The 12,246-nt window shown below is 45.3% G+C and overlaps 1 protein-coding gene across 22 annotated transcripts in view; it reads right to left on the bottom strand.

The window, feature by feature from the left end:
* CLASP1 (cytoplasmic linker associated protein 1) overlaps positions 1-12,246 on the bottom strand; it is a 265,789-nt gene that overhangs the window by 30,484 nt on the left and 223,059 nt on the right. For all 22 annotated transcript variants that reach the window (XM_057317072.1, XM_057317077.1, XM_044388297.3 and 19 more), the window contains 2 exons: positions 5,987-6,137; positions 1,613-1,859 (listed from right to left, as the gene is read on the bottom strand). In XM_057317072.1, the coding sequence (XP_057173055.1) occupies positions 1,613-1,859; positions 5,987-6,137 (398 nt within the window). The remainder of the gene's footprint in view (positions 1-1,612; positions 1,860-5,986; positions 6,138-12,246) is intronic.

The raw sequence follows: 12,246 nt of genomic DNA, 5'->3' as shown, positions 1-12,246 counted from the left end.
AAATGAGACCTACAAACAGGTTAAGTTAAATGACGGATCAATTCTGCGAGGAAAGAGACGAAATAGCCCCCTACTCCTCGAAAGTGCAATTCATAATAACCATCACACCACTAGTGTACGCCCCAGGAAACACACACTGGGATTCCTTGGGAATTTACGGAACTGCTACCCACCGGTAATCAGCAAGTAATAGCCAGGGCATGTGCCTTCAAACGGCTGAAGGACTTCACTGCTGTCTTAGGATCCCATCACTGTCCGATCTCCTCCTCCTTCTCCTTCTTCTTCTTTTTAAAAGTAGACTCCACACCCAACGTGGGGCTTGAACTCACAACTGTGAGATTAAGAGTCACATGCTCTGCCAACTGAGTCAGGGAGCCAGCCAGGCGCCCCACAGTCTTCCTTCTTATGTGTCCCCGCTAAAACCAGCATCTGCTCTAGTGTGGCATGCCCCTCTTTCCAGGGCCATTGTGGTAAGTCTGTTTTCCCTGACAGGCCTTGAGTTCTCTGAGGCCAGGGACTGTGTTTCCTTTGCCTCCTTGTCCCCAGCAAGCTACACATTTCATGACACACAGTGAATGCTAACTGTTTAGAGTTCTAATTTAGGGTTCTAATTCTCCATTCAAAATAAAAACACAAAACAAAAGGCTTGGAAACAAAGCGTATATATATATATATATATATATGTATATAACTTTTTAAAAAATGACTATTAAGTGAACATGACAATCAGGTGAAAAGGAAACAATTAAGTTCCTGATAAAAATACCATCATACCAATGCATACTTGACTCACTTATTACTCAGTAATAGACACTGGTCTTAACACAAGTGTCAGAAAACAAAACAAGACAGCAGACTAGTTCTGTTCCATGCCAAGTATACTTGGGACAAGTAATTTAACCTTTCCAAAAACCCTTACTTTCCTGATCTGTGAAATGGGAATAATCCCCTCTATCTCATTAGATATACAGGTAAAGCACTGAATTAAGCAGCAAGCACATGGTAACGCCAGGAGCTTAGAATATGCTAGATTCCCTCTCTCCAAACTACAGGACAGAAGTCAGCCCAAAGCAGCTCCAGGAAGACCCGGTTAAAGCGCTGGTGACAGAAGAAGGGAGCCTCTCAGTGGCTGCTACAGGATGATACTCCCACAGCTCAGGGCTGGGAGAGGGCACGGCAGGCGCGTTTGCTCCCCAATAGCAGGGAGCACATGCTTCCGACCTCCACTCAGGCCCTGGCTCCTCGGGGAAGCCTTCTCTCATGGGCACAGCTGACCTGCCTTCGCTGCACAGTGTCACAGCTCCAAGTTTAGTGAGCTGTGTGACTCCTATTTCATGACGGCCTCTGTGAGGCGGCTGTAAGCTTCCGGAGGCCAGACGCCGTGCACACTTCCGCTCACGGCTGTGCCTTCCATGCCTAAGCACGTGGTGGGAGCTCAGTAAGCAGCTGCTGAGCAAGTGCCTAGTCAGAACAGACCCAGTATGTCCTTTAAGGTTTGCCCTGTCGTCCCAGAGCTGCTCTGACAAGAGGAGAAAGCCCCACAGAAAGCACTTTGGGATGCGGCAGGGGTGGAGGGGGTGGGGGTGGGGGAATCAAGCAAAGAAAGACGAACCATCTCGAAGCTGCTCCATGTCATCATCAAACACGGCCTCCTTCAGGGCTGTCTTGTCATAGGTGTTGATAGTGTCGGAGTAGGGGTACGGATTGTAGTCTCGCACCCGCGGCCCTGGGAAGGCGCGGGGAGGCTGGGTATTGAGGAGGGACGTCTTGTTATCCAGAGCTGTTCTGCCTCCTTCCACCACATCGCTGCCTCCCCGGCCCTCAGTGGCAGGTGAGGCAACTCCACCATCACGAGACACCTGCAGCACACAATTGGTTCCTTTTTAGGACTTTTAACAAACTCTGTAACTTTTCAGAAGTATTAGGAGAGCCAGATTTCACACTTGAAATCTGGGCACTGACATAAGGATAGTTCCTAGGATTTCAATCTACTAACATTTAATTCATAAACTACCTTAACGGGAACCAAATACGCTTACTCTTTCACCCTGTCATTCACTCATCTACACGTAAAGGCTGTTTTACTTTGTTCTTGGTGGTGACTTGTACTCAAACATTCCTCCAGCAATCTCGTGTGCCGGCACTGCCTCGCACCACTTTCTTCAAGAACAGCAGGGTTTTCTCAGTGACGCCTTGGCACAATACCAATGCTGGACGCTCCCCCGATCACCACCACGAGATCTAAAGCAGCCCAACCACCCAGGAGATCTATCCTTGTATATACTCCCCCAGAGCTCAACAATGCTCACTCGTTTCTAGCAACGGAGAACTCTGCATCTGAGAAGCAGATCAACCTTTGGACACCTGTGACTCTCAGCTGGGCTTTATGCTGGGTCAGAGAATAGGCTTTGTTGCTATTTTCTGAAACTTTTTCTTCCTAATATATTCTGAGACTTGTCCTTAACAAATTAAACCCCTGGTGTCCTTTGGCCTTGTGTCATGTTCCTGACTCCCGCCTCCCTCCCACGGGGTCCTCTCTCCTGAGGAGCACCAGCCTGTCTGGCTCCCTTTGCAGGACGGCACTATAACCAAGCGAGCGTGGGAACAAAGAACACCCTCACTTTCCTCACCCCCACCATCTGACTCTAACGATGGCAGAGCCATCTCCAGGCACCTGAACCACACTGGTGTTTGCTGTGCCATGTGTTTGACTTGTGCTGCTGACAAGAGACAGCTCTTTCACTTTGTGCTTATGCATCTTTTAAAATTGTGGCCCCCCCCCCCAAAAAAAAGCCAGTTTAAAATTGTGGCAAAATTTACATAGATCACTTTAATCATTTAATACGTAGGTGTACAATGCAGTGACATTAAAGATAGTGGCAATGTTGTATGACCATGACGACTACATTATATGTTGGGCAAACCTTTTCATCTTCCCCAACTAAAATTCTATACCCATTAAATAATAACTCCCCGCCCCTCCTGGCCCTGGGCACCTCTATTCTACTTTCTGTCTCTGAATCTGACTACTCGAGGTACCTCATGTTAAGTGGATTCATACAGCATCTGTCTGTGTCTGGATTATTTCACTTTACCTAATCAAGGTTCATTCATGTTGTAACGTGTGTGAATATTACATTGCTTTTTATGGCTGAATTATACTCCACTGGATGCATATATCACATTCTGTTTATCCATTTATCTGTTGGACACTTGGCTGCTTCTCTACTGTTCGGTTACCACGAAGGAAGCTATTACGGACACTGGGGTGCAAGTGTCTGTTCCGGCCCCTTCTTTTAATTCTTTTGGACATACACCTAGTGGAACTGCTGGGACGGATCTGGTTTTTAACACCACCAAAAAAGATTTTTTGCTAACTGTTAAGATGTCAAAAGGATATATAATACATGGCTAGACCTGAACAAAATAAGACTGTGGGCTTTTCTCATGGTAGGAAGATGATTCATGCAAGATTTAATTTTTTTCTCCTTGTAACTCTCTTCTCAAAGTAAAACACGTATTATTATAATGAACGAACTTAGAAAAGGAGAAAGGGTTTAAAAACTTCAGACATTTTAAAAATAAAGCTAAACTATCTTAATTCTAATCACTTTTAACAAAAACCAAAACAAAAGATCTTGCTTTTTAAACTTGCGTATTATCCCCATTCTTCTCTTCCCACAGATTGTGCAGAGTGGGAATCACAGAGTACACACTCCCATGTATTTTGTTCTCCTCGCAGTGTAAGAATGTCCCATGTAAATAGTGTTTGTAACCACAATGTTTACTCACATCATTCCCATTTGTGTTCTAATAAGATTTACTCAACTATTCCCCTTCCACTATTCCCCCTCCTTTCTTAATGTTTCTGGTTTTTGTTATAGATAATGCTGAGATAAACTACACTGTAAGTAATAACTTTCTTTCCTTTTGCTGAGTTTGTTATTTAGCGTAGATTGCCAAAAGTTAGATTATTGGATAAAGGACATGAAACTTAACGTGATATCACTTATGCCGAGGGGCACCTGGGTGGCTCCGTCGGTTAAGTGTCTGACTCTTGGTTTTGGCTTAGGTCATGATCTCAGTGTCATGAGATCAAGCCCCATCTTGGGCTCCGAGCTGAGCGTGGAGCATGCTTCAGATTCTCTCTCTCCCTCTGCCCCTTTACCCCCTATCTACGCCCCTCCAACCACTGCTCAAGCACTTTACCTCTTCAAAAAAACAATCACTTATGCTAAATATAATTTACTAAGCTCCAAAGCAACTGTATCAAGTTCCCATTACACCAATATTATACTAGTTCCTTACATCCTTTCTAGCATTAAATATATTAATTTCTACTTGAAACAAAGTGGAACAATTCAGAAGTAAAGTGGAACCTCAAAGTTATGTTTACTGTATTTCTGTAATCACTCATTCAGGATGGACTTTCTCCCACACGTTGAATGTTTTCAGCTCTGCTTTTAGGAATCGTCTTCCCAGTGGATCTGACATTCAACCTTATGGATGAATCTTTACGGATGTCACTTATCAAGCCAAAGAGACATACTGGTTCCCAAATCTTTCCACTTAATGCATTTTTATATTCACTCCAGCTTCTTCGCTAACACTCTGGTCATCAAGCAGCTAAGTTGTTGAATTTCGAAGCTGTTCAACAATTCAATTTCCATTTCATCGTATTTAATGCAGATAGAAAAAAAAATCCAATGGAGTCCTTTCACTCCACATCTTACTGATCCCGGTCTTTGGCCAGAATGTCCTTCCCAAAAGTTTCCCTTAAATTCTCTGACACCACACTATCCTGGTCTCCCACACAATAACCAGTAGCTTTTCTTCCAACTCCCTTTCTTCCGTCTTTCTCTTAGTGTTGATGCTCCTTAGGATTTTCCTTACCCTTTACTTGGTTGATTTCACTCACTTTTTAGTTATCAAAGCAACTAGTCAGTGCCTCTCAAATCTCTATCCCCAGCGTGAACAGCCAGCCTAAACTCCAGACTGGTATCTGCAAAGGCCTATGGGATACATATGCTCAGATATTCCACAGGTTCCTCAAGTCACATATATTCAAAACTGAATTCACTATGTTCCAAAGGGGCTGACATACATTTTTTCCTCTCCTTCTAGGATATTAGCTCACTGAACTGCTCCAGCACTTAAGAGTCCTAGGCAGAGATTTCTGACTCCAGTATTTCAGCTCATGCCCTACCCAACTCTATTCCTCCAGAGTCATTCTCCATCTCAGAGTGACAACAATCTTTCTAAAACCTAAGTGTGACCATGCCACTTCCCTGCTTAAAAATCCTTCAAAGACTCTTCAGTGACCCGAGTAAAATCAAGACACTGATGGAAAAGTCCCTTGGGTATGAGCGCCCTCCCTGAGCCAACCGCTGTAGTCTTCCCCAAACCTCACCACCAACACGATACGCCCACTCTCTCCCCGTCAGCCACCTGCAAAGGGAAATCACGCCATGCCCACTGCCACCTCTCTGCTTTCTCACAGGGCCCCCCTACTATCTGTCCAAACTCCCTTTGACCCTTTGCTTCATGCAGCTCCGAGGCTGCAAACATCTCTCCCGCTGTCCCTTCCTGAGGAGCCCCAAGACTGGCCCAGTGTGTTCTTCAGTACTGAGCCCTGAGCACTCCCCGTTGCACAATGATTTCCCACTGATCTGCCTGCCTCTGTGTGAGACTAGAGCTCCCGGAAAGCCACGATAGTGTCTAATTCAGGCCTATTATTTTTATCATGTCACAGGAACAAAAATATGTCCAGGATACACAAAAGCAAACAAAGGGAGAAAAAGGTAGTTTACATTTTTCACAGACAGCTAAGGGTTACTCAAAATTTTATAAAGTTCCCTTGGGCCTCTTAAAATAATATTCTAACTACGAGATAAAAATAATGATGAAGTTCAGTATTCACAGTCATCAATCTTCAGAAATATCACTTAACCGAAGTATCGGTCTCGGCTAGCCCGGGGATACTTACAATATCACAGTCCTTCTTGCCATCTCGTTTAATTGGCTCATTCAGATCCTCTTGGCTTCGAAAACTAAACTTTTCAATGGCTTCCGTAACTCCACGCAGAGAACTATAAATTTCTTCAGAGTTCAGGTTCTCTGTATCATACTCCAGCATGCTAAAGATCAAAAATAGTGTATTTCTTAGACTGAAGCATATGAATAAATTTGAGATATGGGCGTAAATTACTTCCAATGGTTTATGGAGTAAGGTGTGATTACAGTTTTCTATCTGTAGGTGACTTGGAATGAAAAGGAGACACCTTCTGTTAGAGCGCCACCACTGGACAATTATCTGTGTTCTTTGTCAAACCAGGCCCCAAACACATTACATTGGCACTCGGTAAGAACCAGTGGGGAACAGCAAAAACCACGAAAATGCAAGAACTCAAAGGGTGACAACTGGTGACAATGCACGATAATGAAAGTGGAAAAATAACTTTCATATCTTGAAGATGGAAACAAGGAGTCTGGTTGTTACTGGTCTCAAATGTACAAACAGATTAAGAGGAATGGGCGTTTCAAACTAAAGCTAGTATTACACGCAAGTTTCAGAGGACAAAGCAAATGACCTCACAAGACGGGGTTACGCTTACCAGGACTGGAAACTTGTGAAATAAAACCCTACATCCAAAAACGATTCCAAGTCAGATCCACCCTACCGAAGGGCTCCCGACCATCTCTCATGCCATCTAACCCAGGGGCCTGCCGTGAATACCAACTCTTCCAACATGCTTATGTTTATGTGTTTTATAATAAAAACAGATCTTATACAGAGGAGAGTCACATTCCTAGATGGATGTCTGAAAGTATTTCAAAAAGCAAGAAATATTTGTCCCTTACAGAAAAGTGATGTCAACTATTGTTCCTTTAGTTGGCTGCACAGAGCGAAACACGAAACAGAGCAGAAATCCCACACAGCCTTCGGGTGTAATGCAGTGTGTCAACAAGCAGCCTTTAGAGGGCTGAAAAGTGCACTGAAGTGGGTCCTGAGAACAAAACCCACCACGGTCCCTCACCAAGAATATCACAGACAAGCACAGCATAAAGCACAGCATCAAGAAAGCAAGACAAGAAGTGACAGTCGACCAAGGGCAAGTCAAAAAACCCACGTTAGTTTAAGTGTCACTTGTTTCAAGAAAATGTCAAGAGACGATCAGATGAGTCGGTCTAATTGAACTTACAGGAAGTCTTGAGCTATCCTGAGGATGGCTAGGGGACAGTCAAAGAGTCCTTGGCCGTATACAAGTAAGCATTCGACAACACTATTAAAGACTAAAGAAAAGCACTCTTTCCATCTTCAAGAGAAGGAACTGAACCTAGACACTCGCGGCCAGGAACCTTTCCTCCGGACAACACAACCAATCCTGCACGCTCTCACAAGTGGTTAAGATTCCTGCAGCTTAAAAACAAGTAATATTGACGAAGCCCACAGCTCCCCACCTTTTCTTCTCTTTTTTTAAAGGTCTGGGCAGATGAGCAGGACAAGACTTGGACAGTTCTCACTTGGGAGTAGCCAGACCTCTACTGGCTCAAGGTTGTAATGATCCAAGTGTTTTCCAAGGCTGGATAGGTTCTGCTGGGGCACAGCATCTGAACTCACCCTTCAGAGATGGGAGCTATTTACCTAAAATTGCAACACTCGCCCAGATAGAACCCATTCTTCTTTTCTGATGAATGAAAGAAAATCCATACTCCAACTGTACTTGGAGAGTTCACAAAAATACACGCCAACTCAAAGACTGGCTCTGGCATCAAACACAAAAGAAATGTGAACGAACACGTTTACAGCTAAAATTCCATGTATATACTGACAGGAGGTAGAATAAAACACTTGAACAGGATTCAAGACTTCAACCCCTGCTAAGTTCATAAGGTTATCTGTCCATGAGGCAACATCCCTTTAATGTGAAGAAAGCACGAGGAGCACAGGGGCTCCCAGCCCCTCCTTTCTAACACCACAATACCACTTATGTGGGAACAAAGGCATTTATACATCTGGCCAGTACACTATTTTTTATATATAAAAACTGAATATGACTCAAACAAAAAAATATGCATACAAGATGTAAAAAGATGCCTTAAAATACTTTTAATCACAGCAACCAAAAATAAAAGCATAGCCCATGCAAAAGGAAAAAAAAAACAGAAAGAATGACAGATGGACAAGAGGAAGTCTGGCGGAACGTTCAGCTTTTTAAGGGATGTCACAATATTATTTTCCATATGTCGCTTCAGATAACATTCGCTTTCACATAATTTATCTTATTATTTGTAACCTGAGTGGTCTTAAAATATTTCACTTCAGTACACAGAACTTCAGCATTACAAGTAGCCTCTTTCCAAAATACTAAAAGGATCCTGCCAGTTAATGTTCCTCCTTCTTACTTTCAATGAATAATTAGGAGTACACATGCATGGCCAAGTACAATCTGTGCTGACACTTCTTTTGGACTCACTAGCTTGAGGTCTGAAGTATCTCCTTGGTATGAAGCTAAAACTGTGAGCTCTAGGTGAGGGAAAGCATCGTTTTTCTCTAACAGGAAACAGGTAATGCTACGTTCTTTGCTAGTTCTTGTTTTGGCTTCCCCCCCCCCCCCCCCAAATCAATGCCTATGAGCCCTCATTTTGTAGGGGTAAAAAAGGAAATTCCCATGAGAGCGGTCACTGGGGAATCAAAGATGCCATGGTCCTGGCCGGCAGAACGTAAGGGAGCACGGCAAGAGGGACGGGGCGGCTTTACCTATCAGAAGAGGCTTGCTTAGGTACACCCTGGTCTGTCACCTGCCCCCATACTCTGTCTTGTTTTAGCTCAGAGACATAATCCTCTAGGTTAAAGGTCAGCTCCTGGTCTTCTGTAAATACTGCGATTAGACCCCAGAAAGGTTTCCTTAGGATTCTTTAGATTAGGAAGAGTTGCTCAATCGGTCAATAGTCACCGACGCAAGGTCAGGCCACATCATCCAATTCGGAGGCAGAATAGAACTCTGACCCTGCCCTGTTGTAAAGGATCCATATCGTGGACAGGGAGGTGCATGGGTCAGGTCTCCAAGAATGCGGACAGGAGAGACAGGAAGTTTGCCTTCTGAGATTTTCCTCTTTGTCATTTTGAAGGGAAAAGATACCAGGAATGGAATGAGGATATATAATCATTCCTTGTCATGCAATCAATACGGTTTTGGCAGAAAGCAAAGAGACAAGGATTTCCTCTTATTTGTAGGTAACTGATGGGTTTTTCTAAATGTAAAAGTCTCTTGTCAACGCTCTCTCCATCCGATGGTCAACAGAAGTTATGGGTACTTACTAGCATTAGCTGTGCTATTGTGCACGTGTGAAAGATGATTCTGGAAACGAGGTGCCCATCAGAGGGGGTCTTGATGGCTGGATGGGAAAGAGTGGCTGGGGGTGAAGCTTAGTGCCCATTAGGGCACACAGGTCAGTGTACTGGAACACAGGCAATAAATGGGACTTCTACTTTGAAGTATGGCTAATCTTTAAAAAAAATAGTTTAGGTATGGTGACATGCCTTATTAACACTGACGACAGCAGCTGTCACTATATTCCTGTGTCCTTGCCCTAACCTTGTGTATCTAGAAACAGTCATTACAGGATTCTCTGTACACCTGAGCAGTTACTTTTAAAGCTCTAAGAGTTTCCAAAGAAAGATGCTGTTAAAACATTTAGCTGACTATATTAATAACGTACAGCTCCACTGAGTTGAGGACACAAAATAGGAATGTAAATCTGTGCAAAAGCTATGAGGCATTCAGAATCACAGACCTTTTTCGGTTTTGTTTTTACCCTATCCTATTAGCGGGTACAAACATCCTACACAGCACGAAGACAGCTGGACGGTCCCAGGCTCGTGCGATTACAGACTTCCAGGGAAGGGGTCCTCGGATCTTTGGACCTTTAAAATAATCCCCTAAGGGACCCTCAAACAGGTATCTGTAGAAATCCGTGGACCCTACTTTGTCTCACCGATTTACCATCTGTTTTAAATCTGAAGGAAGCCCCACCCCTTCTTCTAGACTCATTAACCTCATCGCCTTCAACCAGGGGCTTGTGCGAATCCCTTCTAGACTCATTAACCTCATCACCTTCAACCAGGGGCTTGTGCGAATCCCTTCTAGACTCATTAACCTCATCGTCTTCAACCAGGGGCTTGTGCGAATCCCGACTGCTCTCCTGCCTGGAGGCAGGGCATGCCAGTGAGATGCAGCAGAGAACACACCTCTTGGGGCTTCCCTTCAGGGCCTGTGTCCTCTGACTCTCACGCAGGGCAGTACATTACGCAAGAAATCAGCCCACATCGGCAACAGCAGGACTGAACGCTACAGGTACGGTCTGGGAAACGGCAGGTCTCACTTGCTTCTGAGAGGGACTGCCTTGTCCTTCTGAGAAGAATACAAAGGAAACCATGCCCCTCTCGCCCGCCTCGACTTCAGGGCACTGCCCCAGCCCCCTTGGGGGGCTCAGCTCTGCCTGGGCCAGAAGGCTTGCTACAGTGGGTCAGCTGATGAACGGTCCTCTGTCCTTGTGACACAGCAGGAGCTGTGCTCATGCAGGTGGACAGAGATCGCGCACCCGCTCACACTTCTCACCAAGGCTCTACTCTGGCTCGTCTAAGCCAAAGGCTTTCCGAAAGACCTGAGACGACCCTGGAAATGCAATAATATTGTGACACCTCAGACAAGGTTAACAGGTAGCTTGTTACCTGGGAGAGTAAGAGCGCCTGAGAGTCTTGTGGGAGGGAGCGGTGGGAATGGAGTTGGGCTGAGAAAAGGGAGGTGGGTGCTTCGATAGGCCATCGGCACTCCAACCCCACAACCGACTGCAGTGATCAGAAGAGGAGAGTCAGAGAGAGACAAAACAAGGCAACGGGGAGGGGAGGGGAGAGGGGACTGGGAGACACTACCTCCGAAGTGTCTTCCAGTCTCCTCTTTCCTTGACCAAGCTCTGGCAAAGTTAACTGGAACAAAACTTATACTTCACCACACAGAGAAAATGAACAAAATTTGTTTTACAGTTTGGCCCTCAATAAGGCTGCTTTATTCCTTCCCCTCTTGATCATGTGTTACATTTTTAAACCATGAGATTCCAAGTGTAAGAGTGTGTGAGTGTGAGTGTGTGTTTGTGTGTGTGTGTGTCTGCACCGGGAAGGACATTCCAAGTACTTCCACACAAATATGCATGGATGTTCAGTTTCAGATAATGCAACCAATTGTTTTACAAAGAGCCAAAGAAGGAATTTCGAGCCTTAATTCAAACGGGACCCAAAGGACTACAGCAGGAAGACTCAGAGAACATGCCTCTCTGACCACAGCACTCAAGCGGGGACGATGTGCTCCCTGAGGCTGGGGACCCAATCAGATGGGAGTTCAGAGGGTGCCACTAGCAATTTCCTTCTGAAAAAGTAACAGCACCACTGGAGGGCTAGAGCGCCAGGTCTCAAAAAAACCTAATTCCCCTACTCATATCACCTAATATGAGAAATAAAACTTATTTGAGAACACAGGCATCCCTCCTCACTTCGTAAATGTCACTTAGTGGCCTGGGCCTGCAGAGGCCCTGATGGACAGTTCCAACAGCTGCTGCAATTCAGAAGAGCCACAGCCACTGGGAGAGGCATGAGCAGACCTGGCAGGAAACGTGACCTGAGGCCCAGGGTGGAGCTGTGGCATCAGAGACCACGTTCCCAGGGAGCAGCACTGCCTGAGGCTGGCAATCACGGTCCCAAGCGAGTCTCTGCCAAAGTCAGCTGTGGTCTCATTGTGTAAGGTCAGTCAGCGTGGAGATGAGAGGTCACCACGGCATACGAGGGCCCACAGACCTTCTCTGAGTCCCACACTAAGTCGGGGTGGAGGTTACAGGAGGAACAAGGGTGACCATCTCGGCTGGAGCTCTGCTAACAGGCAGAGCACAAGGCAGGTGCACCACCACCTCCACCGTCTATGGGAGGCTGGGTCTCGAAGTTAATCCCCACTTTGCTGCTATGGGAAATCTTGACCCTCTGATGCAATGGACTGCAAAATCCACCTAAAACTGTTCTTTATTCCTAGGGGTAGCTATCTATTTAGTGTCATTCTGCTCTACAACACGTTTGCCAAGAATGTACAGCAGATGGCGGGGTGGGCGGAGGACTGTCGTCTACTTTCTGATCTCAAAGGGAATGGACATGACATGATCTCCGAAGCCCCTTTGCAACTCTGCTGTTCATTTAACACA

The sequence above is a fragment of the Ursus arctos genome, unplaced genomic scaffold, assembly GCF_023065955.2.
Source record: "Ursus arctos isolate Adak ecotype North America unplaced genomic scaffold, UrsArc2.0 scaffold_1, whole genome shotgun sequence".
Classification (NCBI taxonomy): domain Eukaryota; kingdom Metazoa; phylum Chordata; class Mammalia; order Carnivora; family Ursidae; genus Ursus; species Ursus arctos.
The sequence above is the reverse complement of the archived record's forward strand: the minus strand, read 5'-3'. Positions and strand labels throughout refer to the sequence as shown.